This window comes from Oncorhynchus gorbuscha, linkage group LG02 (assembly GCF_021184085.1).
Source record: "Oncorhynchus gorbuscha isolate QuinsamMale2020 ecotype Even-year linkage group LG02, OgorEven_v1.0, whole genome shotgun sequence".
Taxonomy (NCBI): Eukaryota; Metazoa; Chordata; class Actinopteri; order Salmoniformes; family Salmonidae; genus Oncorhynchus; species Oncorhynchus gorbuscha.
The window spans coordinates 49,503,594-49,517,093 of record NC_060174.1 but is presented as its reverse complement, the minus strand read 5'-3'; the positions used below and the strand labels follow the sequence as shown (position 1 = coordinate 49,517,093).

Here is a 13,500-nt window from a genome sequence, read left to right as displayed (position 1 = left end):
TAAATTGAGTGGGTCTAGGGTTTCTGGGATAATGGTGTTGATGTGAGCCATTACCAGCCTTTGAAAGCACTTCATGGCTACAGACGTGAGTGCTATGGGTCGGTAGTCATTTAGGCAGGTTACCTTAGTGTTCTTGGGCACAGGCACTATGGTGGTCTGCTTGAAACATGTTGGTATTACAGACTCAGACAGGGAGAGGTTGAAAATGTCAGTGAAGACACTTGCCAGTTGGTCAGCGTATGCTCGGAGTACACGTCCTGGTAATCTGTCTGGCCCAGCTGCCTTGTAAATGTTGATCTGTTTAAAGGTCTTACTCACATCAGCTGCATAGAGTGTGATCACACAGTCATCCGGACAAACTGATGCTCTCATGCATGTTTCAGTGTTACTTGCCTTGAAGCGAGCATAGAAGTTATTTAGCTCGCTTGGTAGGCTCGTGCAACTGGGCAACTTGTGCTTCCCTTTGTAGTCTGTAATAGTTTGCAAGCCCTGCCACATCCGACGAACGTTGGAGCCGGTGTAGTACGATTCGATCTGAGTCCTGTATTGACACTTTGGCTGTTTGATGGTTCGTCAGAGGGCATAGCGGGATTTCTTATAAGCTCCTGGGTTAGAGTCATGCACCTTGAAAGCGGCAGCTCTGCCCTTTAGCTTGGTGCGAATGTTGCCTGTAATCCATGGCTTCTGGTTGGTGTATGTACGTACAGTCACTGTGGGGACAATGTTCTCGATACACTTATTGAAAAACCCAGTGACTGATATGGTGTACTCCTCAATACCATCGGAAGAATCCTGGAACATATTCCAGTCTGTGCTAGCAAAACAGTCCTGTAGCTTAGCATCTGCATCATTTGACCACTTTTTTTGAAGAGCTCAGGGACTTAAAACATGGCCCCGTCATAGGTTGCCACCTTTCTGACAAGTTGGCTCATAAAATGTCTGCCCTGCTAGAGCTGCCCCGGTCAACTGTAAGTCCTGTTATTGTGAAGTGGAAATGTCTAGGCGCAACAACGGCTCAGCTGCGAAGTGGTAGGCCACATAAGCTCACAGAACAGTACTGCTGAAGTGCGTAGTGCAACTCTCATTACTGAGCTCCAAACTGCCTCTGGAGCAAGGTCAGCACAAGAACTGTTCGTTAGGAGCTAATGAAATGGGTTTCCATTGTCAAGCAGCTGCATACAAGCCTAAGATCACCATGCGAAATGCCAAGAGTCGGCTGAAGTGGTATAAAGCTCGCCCCCATTGGACTGTGGAGCAGTGGAAACACGTTCTCTGGAGTGCCCAAATCACCCTTCACCATTGGCAGTCCGACGGCTGAATCTGGGTTTGGCAGATGTCAGGAGAACGCTACCTCCCCAAATGCATAGTGCCAACTGTAAAGTTTGGCGGAGGAGGAATAATGTTCTGGGACTGTTATTCATGGTTCGGGCTAGGCCCCTTAGTTCCAGTGAAGTGTAATCTGAACGCTAAAGCATAGAATTACATTCTAGACGATAATGTGCTTCCAACTTTGTGGCAAAGCGAGGTCCATACATAAATGGTTTGTCGAGATCGGTATGGAAGAACTTGACTGGCCTGCACAGAGTCCTGACCTCAACTGACCTCAAAAAGTTGTTTTATAGTCTTATAGACATAATTTTAACCAAATTTTATTGTTCACAATGCATATTATTGCCCACAATATTTGTTTAGTAATGTCAATGCATATTGTTGTCCACAATACTTCTTTAGTAATGTCATCCATGTGAATATCGAAGACCCCGTGCAACACAGCCTTGGGATTTATACATAGGCCTCCATCAAACCCGATCATTCTCATCAAATCCTATATTTCTTTATTTCTGTAATATTTCACTAAAAGGCATGACACAGGGCTTGGACTTCCGGCGCCGACTGAGATGGCCGCCTCGCTTCGCGTTCCTAGGAAACTATGCAGTTTTTTGTTTTTTTACGTGTTATTTCTTACATTAGTACCCCAGGTCATCTTAGGTTTCATTACATACAGTCGAGAAGAACTACTGAATATAAGATCAGCGTCAACTCACCATCAGTACGACCAAGAATATGGTTTCCGCGACGCGGATCCTGTGTTCTGCCTTACAAACAGGACAACGGAATGGATCGCATGCAGCGACCCAAGGAAACGACTCCGAAAAAGAGGGAAACGCGGCGGTGTTCTGGTCAGACTCCGAAAAAGGGCACATCGCGCACCACTTCCCAGTATTCTTCTTGCCAATGTCCAGTCTCTCGACAACAAGGTTGATGAAATCCGAGCAAGGGTGGCATTCCAGAGGGACATCAGAGACTGCAACGTTCTCTGCTTTACGGAGACATGGCTTACTGGGAAAACGCTATCCAGGGCGGTACAGCCAACGGGTTTCTCCACGCATCGCGCCGACAGAAACAAACATCTATCTGGTAAGAAGAGTGGAGGGGGCGTATGCCTCATGACTAACGGGACATGGTGTGATGAAGGAAACATACAGGAACTCAAATCCTTCTGTTCACCTGATTTAGAATTCCTCACAATCAAATGTAGACCGCATTATCTTCCAAGAGAATTCTCTTCGATTATAATCACAGCCGTATATATCCCCCCCAAGCAGACACATCGATGGCTCTGAACGAACTTTATTTAACTCTTTGCAAACTGGAAAACATTTATCCGGAGGCTGCATTCATTGTAGCTGGGGATTTTAACAAAGCCAATCTGAAAACAAGACTCCCTAAATTTTATCAGCATATCGATTGCGCAACCAGGGGTGGTAAAACCTTGGATCATTGTTACTCTAACTTCCGCGACGCATATAAGGCCCTGCCCCGCCCCCTTTCGGAAAAGCTGACCACGACTCCATTTTGCTGATCCCTGCCTACAGACAGAAATTAAAACAAGAGGCTCCCACGCTGAGGTCTGTCCAACGCTGGTCAGACCAAGCTGACTCTACACTCCAAGACTGCTTCCATCACGTGGACTGGGACATGTTTCGTATTGCGTCAGATGGGAATATTGACGAATACGCTGATTCGGTGTGCGAGTTCATTAGAACGTGCGTCGAAGATGTCGTTCCCATAGCAACGATAAAAACATTCCCTAACCAGAAACCGTGGATTGATGGCAGCATTCGCGTGAAACTGAAAGCGCGAACCACTGCTTTTAATCAGGGCAAGGTGTCTGGCAACATGACTGAATACAAACAGTGCAGCTATTCCCTCCGTAAGGCTATCAAACAAGCTAAGCGTCAGTACAGAGACAAAGTGGAATCTCAATTCAATGGCTCAGACACAAGAGGCATGTGGCAGGGTCTACAGTCAATCACGGACTACAAGATGAAATCCAGCCCAGTCACGGACCAGGATGTCTTGCTCCCAGGCAGACTAAATAACTTTTTGCCCGCTTTGAGGACAATACAGTGCCACTGACACGGCCTGCAACGGAAACATGCAGTCTCTCCTTCACTGCAGCCGAGGTGATTAAGACATTTAAACGTGTTAACCCTCGCAAGGCTGCAGGCCCAGACGGCATCCCCAGCCGCGCCCTCCGAGCATGCGCAGACCAGCTGGCCGGTGTGTTTACGGACATATTCAATCAATCCCTATACCAGTCTGCTGTTCCCACATGCTTCAAGAGGGCCACCATTGTTCCTGTTCCCAAGAAAGCTAAGGTAACTGAGCTAAACGACTACCGCCCGTAGCACTCACTTCCGTCATCATGAAGTGCTTTGAGAGACTAGTCAAGGACCATATCACCTCCACCCTACCTGACACCCTAGACCCACTCCAATTTGCTTACCGCCCAAATAGGTCCACAGACGATGCAATCTCAACCACACTGCACACTGCCCTAACCCACCTGGACAAGAGGAATACCTATGTGAGAATGCTGTTCATCGACTACAGCTCGGCATTCAACACCATAGTACCCTCCAAGCTCGTCATCAAGCTCGAGACCCTGGGTCTCGACCCCGCCCTGTGCAACTGGGTACTGGACTTCCTGACGGGCCGCCCCCAGGTGGTGAGGGTAGGCAACAACATCTCCTCCCCGCTGATCCTCAACACGGGGCCCCACAAGGGTGCGTTCTGAGCCCTCTCCTGTACTCCCTGTTCACCCACGACTGCGTGGCCACGCACGCCTCCAACTCAATCATCAAGTTTGCGGACGACACAACAGTGGTAGGCTTGATTACCAACAACGATGAGACGGCCTACAGGGAGGAGGTGAGGGCCCTTGGAGTGTGGTGTCAGGAAAATAACCTCACACTCAACGTCAACAAAACTAAGGAGATGATTGTGGACTTCAGGAAACAGCAGAGGGAACACCCCTATCCACATCGATGGAACAGTAGTGGAGAGGGTAGCTAGTTTTAAGTTCCTCGGCATACACATCACAGACAAACTGAATTGGTCCACTCACACTGACAGCGTCGTGAAGAAGGCGCAGCAACGCCTATTCAACCTCAGGAGGCTGAAGAAATTCGGCTTGTCACCAAAAGCACTCACAAACTTCTACAGATGCACAATCGAGAGCATCCTGGCGGGCTGTATCACCGCCTGGTACGGCAACTGCTCCGCCCTCAACCGTAAGGCTCTCCAGAGGGTAGTGAGGACTGCACAACGCATCACCGGGGGCAAACTACCTGCCCTCCAGGACACCTACACCACCCGTTGTTACAGGAAGGCCATAAAGATCATCAAGGACATCAACCACCCGAACCACTGCCTGTTCACCCCGCTATCATCCAGAAGGCGAGGTCAGTACAGGTGCATCAAAGCTGGGACCGAGAGACTGAAAAACAGCTTCTATCTCAAGGCCATCAGACTGTTAAATAGCCACCACTAACATTGAGTGGCTGCTGCCAACACACTGTCATTGACACTGACCCAACTCCAGCCATTTTAATAATGGGAATTGATGGGAATGATGTAAATATATCACTAGCCACTTTAAACAATGCTACCTTATATAATGTTACTTACCCTACATTATTCATCTCATATGCATATGTATATACTGTACTCTACAACATCGACTGCATCCTTATGTAACACATGTATCACTAGCCACTTTAACTATGCCACTTTGTTTACTTTGTCTACACACTCATCTCATATGTATATACTGTACTCGATACCATCTACTGTATGCTGCTCTGTACCATCACTCATTCATATATCCTTATGTACATGTTCCTTATCCCCTTACACTGTGTATAAGACAGTAGTTTTGGAATTGTTAGTTAGATTACTTGTTGGTTATCACTGCATTGTCGGAACTAGAAGCACAAGCATTTCGCTACACTCGCATTAACATCTGCTAACCATGTGTATGTGACAAATAAAATTTGATTTGATTTGATTTGAATTCTGTTCATCATGACAATTGGGCATAAGACACAATTTACTTTTGTCAAAACAACTCCAATTTACTACAGCATGCACTGGTAAACATCGAACGGAAATCAACCAGAAAAAAATATCACTTTATAAATAGTTTTGTTCAAGAGACTGTTCCAGTTAATATTTCATTGTCTGAGAGGCCCGATCATTGTCTGAGAGACCCGATCATCACCACACCGAAAATCCCCACATAATATCGCACACATAAATAGCCCCTAGTTTCATAAATAATAGCTTTTTCTTAGATGCTGTGTATAAATTTATCACTGTTATTTCCGTTTCCTCTAAAGAAGCAGTCCAGTATTAACTAATCGATGTCTGCCAAAAGCTAATATTCTCAGCTCATTTCGATTGGTGGAACAAACTCCCTCACGACGCCAGGACAGCGGAGTCAATCACCACCTTCCGGAGACACCTGAAACCCCACCTCTTTAAGGAATACCTAGGATAGGTTAAGTAATCCCTCTCACCCCACCCCCCCCTAAGTTTTAGATGCACTATTGTTAAGTGACTGTCCCACTGGATGTCATAAGGTGAATGCACCAATTTGTAAGTCGCTCTGGATAAGAGCGTCTGCTAAATGACTTAAATGTAATGTAAATGATTATTTGCTTACCTTCTACTGGGGACTTGGTTTCTCATTTTTCTTTTTAACTTGGCTTTGGATTGAACTGCGTTTGGAAGTGTAAACGGCGTAACTAACTCTTGCGGGGAAAGGGAGCAGGGGTTGGAAGGAATCTGTCTCTCTCTTTCAGGGGTCGGGGGATCAGTACTGAAGTCTGACTCGTTCGCGTCCTCAAAGGACTCTTCTTCCTTGCTCTCACTGCAGCTGGACCTGGAGGATGGATACTCTAGTTGACACCTTCCTGGGAGACCTGGTCTCCTTCACTTTCGTATTCAGCTCCCTCAGCTTCTCTCGCATTCACTGGCACTTGACTCTCAGCTGTGCTTTGACCTGTAGTGGTGACCTCGCGCTCTGCCGTGGCGTGGTGGATGGAACTCACTGTTGAGGTCGGTGACTCTGTCTCCTCTTCCGGCTCTTCCTCTGGGCTGGATTGGGGACCAGCCCTTGCTTTGTAGGCATAAGACTGGGGACACTTGCAGAAGTCGTGGCCCTCTTTTCCACACAAGGTGCACTTGCTTGGAGACTCACAGTCCCTGGATTTGTGTCCAAGGTCTCCACATCTCCCAACACTTCACCTCTGGGCAATCTTTGACATGGTTGTCCAGCCCCTGGCAGATGTAACACCGAGGGGTTTGTCCAGGGAAGGAGATCTTCCCCTTGTACGGGTCAAGGGATATTGAGTTGGGGATTGTTATCGACTGCCCACTTGTGGTTTTGCGCACTTTGTACTTGCGTACTCCATACCATATCCCAAACTTATCCACCAGTTTCACTGCAGGTTGTAAAATAGTGCAATACCCATTTAGAAACAGTTCAATGTCATGATCTGGAACTCTTCCCATCCAGAACTTTACAAAGACCATCTTGACGTCCAGCACAATGGAGGACTCCACTGTCCCGTCCTTCTAATTTGTGGCTGTCTCTTGGGCTAAATGGACTCCAGGAAGCGGCGTAATGGGGGTTCTTCTTTAAAGACGGGCTGTAAATCTCTCCTGTTCGGAAATGCAATGAATCAGTAAACATCAACTGCACAAATCTAATTGGATTGGAATAAGAGTGTCTCTCTAACATAGTCGCATCGCAACTTGGTGGATCGAGATTGACGGTGTATTTTAATCTTGCCCAGTATTGACCAAAACGAGCGACATATGTCGACCACGGATGAACCATACAGCTCTGACAGCTTGGGACTACAAAATGATTATTATGGGAGATAATTGATCTATACTTTGGTTTGTCATGGACAAATCAAAGTGAATCCAAAACATTACACTGTTGATTTCATGTGTCTCCAAGTGGCCACACGCCTCTCCGAAAGTGTGCACAGTTCCTAAGTCATTTCAATGAACTTTTATGCACTTTTTTAGTTCTTCTAGCTGTGCCGTTGAGGAACTAGAGCACACTTGTAGTTTTATTTGGAACACAACCCTGCAATCACACAATAACTGTTGTTGTTTACGCAATCCAAAAAAACGGCCCATTATAAATCACAATTTGGGTCAGGTGAGATTCACTTCAACACTTGTTCTATTTCCCAACATGACTAGCTAGGTTTAAAAAAAGATATGATCTTACAGTGTTAGGCTTTCTCAGAGCAATTCAGAGAAACAGATGGTCATTTTGGGACACACAGAAAGGAGTCATGCATTCAGGTGCGTGTTCCGCTGCAAACTTTCTTTACAATAGACAAACATAGTAAAAACCCACATTTTTTCATATTGTAGCTTAGATCCTACTTTACATCACCTAAGGTTTTTGTTGTGCCTGCCATCGGTTGAGACACTTGCTCTTGAATACAGGTTTGATGTCATTTCAATCATAGAAATATCATTCTTAGAATGGACCTATCCATTCAGACCACTGCAATTTAGCTGGTACACCATTGAAATTGTAATTGAATTAACATTTTAATTTCTAATTACTACTACAAAGATGGCCGCCAGTCCACCCACTGTCGAATGTCAACTTCGATGGTCATGTGTTTTCTATTATTTATGTTTCTAGGATCTTAGTAGGTTTCTTATGGAGGATTGACAGTATAATTTAAAAGAACAGATATTCCCATTCAAGTCAACATTCTCTGACGTGTGGACCTCCAAACAGCTTTGTGGTACCATTTTAGTACATTTATGAGCCAAAACATGACACCCATCCTGTATTCAAGAGTATGTTGTGTCTCCACCGATGGCGGGCGTAACACAACAACCTCAGATTATGTAAAATAGGGTCTAAACTACAACATATGTGAATTATGAATTCATCTGAGTACTCGTTTTTAGATAGTTGACATTTAAAGTTTTAAAAAAATACAAAAAAAAGTGTCTTCAATAGTATGACAGCTCTGTTTGTAAGCTTTTAAATGATATCAATCTCAACCATTTATCTTTTCCAATGATGTAGACATGGACACCTCGTGGTATTGGGGTATACAAAATAGGTAAACTTTTAAAACCTTTATCTCCAAAGAATCACTTTCTGAGCACTTCTACATTGGGCAAATATGTATGGGAGGTTTCATTCAAATCAAAAGAGGTGCTGTCAAAAAGTGATTGAATTCATATGGATTTACCCAGCTTAAAGTAGGGCTGGCTGTAATTACAGGCCTTTAGGGGCCAGGCGATGAACCATAAAGCTCTCAGGATCTCACCATGCCGACCTGATTTTTTAATTAATCACCTCGCGCTGGCCGGACTGTGTTTGTCCCGACAACACAGTCACTGTGGCCCAGTATTCTTGTCACCATATGCCCACTAGGTCTTTGTTTGCTCCTCTACAGGGCTGCATGGCTGCCAGCCCATGTGTGTGCATTTGTGTGTGCGTACATGCATACGTGTGTGTGCACTTGTGCACATACTGTATGTGTGTATGCGTGCATTATGATGTAGGTTAATTATAGGCAGAGGCCCGGACTGCTAGCTAAGGAGATGACACTTTTAACTGTGTGTATGTTAGTATAGCCCACAAACTATAGTCACATAGAGGAGGCTAAAGATACCTTGCATGCTAATCTGCTTCAATTACCATCTGTGGCACAGCTGTCACAGGGCAGTAATGACAGACAGGCTTTCATAAGACCCCCAAAACCCCCCCACTACATACGGCTTGAAAATAGGACCCCTGGCCTGAGCTGGGTGGAAGGGTCCTCTTTGAACTTGACTTTCACCCTACAGGGTTTCTGCAACTCTGATACTTAAATTAAGAAACAGCGAGTTTATGTCTCATTAGGTAAGATAAGATAATAATTTAATTGAAAGGATTTAATCCATTTGTAATTTCAAATTAAAGTGATTTAATTGATGTACAGTTGTGGGATCTTTTAGTTTCAATGATTTTGTTTTTCTTAATGACTCATTTTCACCCGTTACAATGTCTTGTACGTGTTCTTGGAGGAAGGGAGCTGGTGCAGTCAAGCTGTCGGAGTTCCTGTTAGTCTATTGGTTGAAAAAAAACCAGGGACTGGTTAATTCCGTTCCCTCAGTGCTAGCCTGTTTGTTTACATGTGTTCTCTATCATCTACCCTCATACACGGCTCGGGTTGCAAACACACCTTTTCATGGAAAGGCTATGAGTACGGTGTATATGTGACCATTTGATCCGTGTGTTTTTGTTGCACTGTAGGGAATATAAATAGACATCACAAATGTAGACTGGAACCTCAGCCTTCGACATGGATCCCACCCTTTGATAAAGCTCCAAAATGTGTTCTCACCATTCAGCCATCTCTAACCTTTAGACCAGGCCTCAATCCTTGTTGTTTTTTTCATCGTGCAAAGGGAGACTGTTAAAACTAAAAGAAAGCAATGTATGGTATTCAACGTCTGTTCCACATTGGTTCACGTCAAAATAAGTAAACTATACATTTAGCGTTACAACAAACTGTGCACACACACTGGTTGAAACAACGTTGATTCAGCCCGTGTGTGTGCCCAGTTTTTTTTTGTACTGCAAAAATGTATAATTAACTTATTTTGACGTTTTCCGTTTGGTTTAGATTTAGAAGATTGGCAATGCTGCCCTCAGATGGCTGAAACAACTATAAAGTAAGACACGACAAGAGCCTTGAAACTAAACCCGGGTGTGTCTGTCTTTTGCAGTGAATGAGATCATCGATAGAGACATATCTCAGCTCGGTGGCGGAGCAGCAGAGTCCAATCAACCAGAACAGGATACTTATGGATGGGATACTGTGATACTCCAGTGATAATGTTCTTCCATTCTGTGGCCTTCATTCGGTTTCTATTAATCATCATCATTACTCAGGACAGGAGTTGAATTGTGTTATCTATGCATTTGGCGGTTCTATTACTAACTGACCACAATATTGACGGCAAAACCCGTTGTGGTTTAACTGGTGCAATTAACCCAGTTGCTGGTAATACATACACCTGTGGACGTTGTTAGGCTGTAGAGAATGTAACCACTGGGCACAGGTGTCAATTCAACGTCTATTCCACGATGGTTCAATGTAATTCCATTGAAATGACGTGGAAACAACATTGACTCAACCAGTGTGCCTGGTGGGTATGCCTGTTTGTTTGCTATCTAACAGTTCGGGATTTTCAAGTCAAACTAAAATATATTTTAAGATGGAAATACTTCTCATACCAAAGATTTTTCATTTGTTGCCCTTAAGGCACAGCTGAAATATGACAACTAATTGTCTGTAAATGCATGAAAATTACGTATTTGGTGTTGAAAGAACATTGATGTCAATGAAGAGGCTGAAAAGGGCCAAATACCAAATGCTGTGTTAATTTAATATTTATTGGTGAAATACATTTGATTTAAATTTATTTTTGATACTGTAGCTCTTGCAGTTGTATGATTCTTTAGAATAATGATACATTTTCATAGCCTTCTAATGCCTGATATTTTATGCCTATTTCTATTTTAGTTTCCAAAGAATGTACAGTATATTATCCAGATTTATATGATACTTTGGCAGTATGCTTAGGTGTGAAGTAGTTATATCAAAGTCAAAGTTATAATGAACAAAAATATAAACGCAACATGCAACAATTTCATTGATTTGACCGAGTTACAGTTCATATGAGGATATCAGTCAATAGAAATACATTCATTAGGCCCTAATCTATGGATTACACATGACTGAGAATATAGATATGCATCTGTTGGTCATAGACACTTTAAAAAAATGGGCCTCGGGATGTGGTCCCAGTATTTTGGTGCATTCAAATTGCCATCGATTAAATACAATTGTTTGTTGTCCGTAGCTTATACCTGCCCATACCATAACCCCACCACCACCATGGGGCACTTTGTTCAAAATGTTGACATCAGCAAACCGCTTGCCCCCATGACTCCATACACATACGTGGTCTGCGGTTGTGAGGCCGGTTGAACATACTGCCAAATTGTCTAAAAGGACATTGGTGGCTTATCTTGGCAAAGGTGAGATGTTCACTAACAGAAATAGGATTTTTGTGTATGGAACATTTCTGGGATCTTTTATTTCAACTCATGAAACATTGGGGGACCAACACTTTACATGTTGTGTTTATATTTTTGTTCAGTGCATTTCATCAGGTTTTTGTTCAATAAAAAAAAGCTATTAATAAGCCTGTTCTCTGTGGATCTGTGAGTGGTTTTGAAAACATACAAAAGGAGGGGGTAGGTGTGGTTATACATTTGAAGTTGGACGTTTACATACACCTTAGCCAAATACATTTAAACTCAGTTTTTCACAATTCCTGACATTTAATCCTAGTACAAATGCCCTGTCTTAGGTCAATTATGATCACAACTTTATTTTAAGAATGTGAAATGTCAGACTAGTAGTACAGAGAATAAATTGAGCTTTTATTTCTTTCATCACATTTCCAGAGCGTCAGAAGTTTACACACACTCAATTAATATTTGGAAGCATTGCCTTTAAATTGTTTAACTTGGGTCAAACGTTTCAGATAGCCTTCCACAAGCTGGGTGGATTTTGGCCCATTCCTCCTGACAGAGCTGGTGTAACTGGGTCAGGTTTTTAGGCCTCCTTGCTCGCACACGCTTTTTCAGTTCTGCCCACAAATGTTCTATGGGATGGAGATCAGGGCTTTGTGATGGACACTCCAATACCTTGACTTTGTTGTCCTTAAGCCATTTTGCCACAACTTTGGAAGTATACTTGTGGTCATTGACCATTTGGAAGACCATTTGCAAACAAACTTTAACTTCCTGACTGATGCTTGAGATGTTGCCTCCCCCTTTTTCCTCCAAACATAACTATGGTCATCATGGCCAAACAGTTTTATTTTTGTTTCATCAGACCAGAGGACAATACTCCAAAAAGTACGATCTTTGTCCCCAGGTGCAGTTGAAAACCGTAGTCTGGCTTTTTTTAATGGCGGTTTTGGAGCAGTGGCTTCTTCCTTGCTGAGCGGCCTTTCGGGGTATGTCGATATAGATACTTTTGTATCTGTTTCCTCCAGCATCTTCACAAGGTCCTTTGCTGTTGTTCTGGGATTGATTTGCACTTTTCGCTCCAAAGTACGTTCATCTCTAGGAGACAGAACGCGTCTCCTTCCCGAGCGGTAGGACGGCTGTGTGGTCCCATGGTGTTTATACTTGCGAACTATTGTTTGTACGGATGAACGTGGTACCTTCAGGTGTTTGGAAATTGCTTCCAAGGATGAACCAGACTTGTGGAGGTCTACAATTATTTTTTGGAGTTCTTTGCTGATTTGTTTTGATTTTCCCATGATGTCAAGCAAAGAGGCACTGAGTTGGAAGGTAAGACCATGAAATACATCCACAGGTACACCTCCAATTGACTCAAATTATGTCACTTAGCATTGTCATGTCACTAAAGCAATGACATAATTTTCTAGCATTTTCCAAGCTGCACAGTATGTAAACTTCTGACCCACTGGAATTGTGAAACAGTGAATTATAAGTGTAAAAATGAACAACACACAGGAATGGGAGAACCTGTAGAAGTCTTAACCAAAAAATAAAAGCTAACATGAAATTTGTGGAGTGGTTGAAAAACGAGTGTTTTTATTTTACCCCCCTTTTTCGTGGTATCCAATTACTGTCTTGTCTCATCGCTACAACTCCCATACGGGCTCGGGAGAGACGAAGGTTAACACAGCGCGCCTCCAACTTGGAAGCCAGCTGCACCAATTTGTCGGAGGAAACACCGTGCACCTGGCTACCTTGGTTAGCGCGCATTGCGCCCAGCGATTAGACAAGGATTTCCCTACCCGCCAAACCCGGACGACGCTAGACAGATTGTGCGTCGCCCCATGGACCTCCCGGTCGCGTTGAATAAGAACAAAACCACAACAAAACCAAACACAACCCGAGGAAAACTTTCACCTTGATATTAAAATAATGGATTTGGGATTGTGTTCATTTGCTGTGTTTCATTTGATGATTTGATGATGAACGTTTCAGTTCGATATGTCATGCTGCTCGTGATGGTGAATACAGCCTGCTGTGTCCTGATGCTTATTGCAAAGTAGATACAG

The 13,500-nt window shown here is 43.7% G+C and overlaps 1 protein-coding gene across 3 annotated transcripts in view; it reads left to right on the top strand.

The window, feature by feature from the left end:
• The window catches only part of LOC124003736 (nuclear factor of activated T-cells, cytoplasmic 3-like), a 46,443-nt gene extending 34,840 nt beyond the window's left edge, over nucleotides 1–11,603 (top strand). For all 3 annotated transcript variants that reach the window (XM_046312301.1, XM_046312292.1, XM_046312285.1), the window contains one exon: nucleotides 10,114–11,603. In XM_046312301.1, coding sequence (XP_046168257.1) covers nucleotides 10,114–10,220 — 107 coding nt within the window. In that variant the 3' untranslated portion in view covers nucleotides 10,221–11,603. The remainder of the gene's footprint in view (nucleotides 1–10,113) is intronic.
• Nucleotides 11,604–13,500: the final 1,897 nt, after the last annotated feature.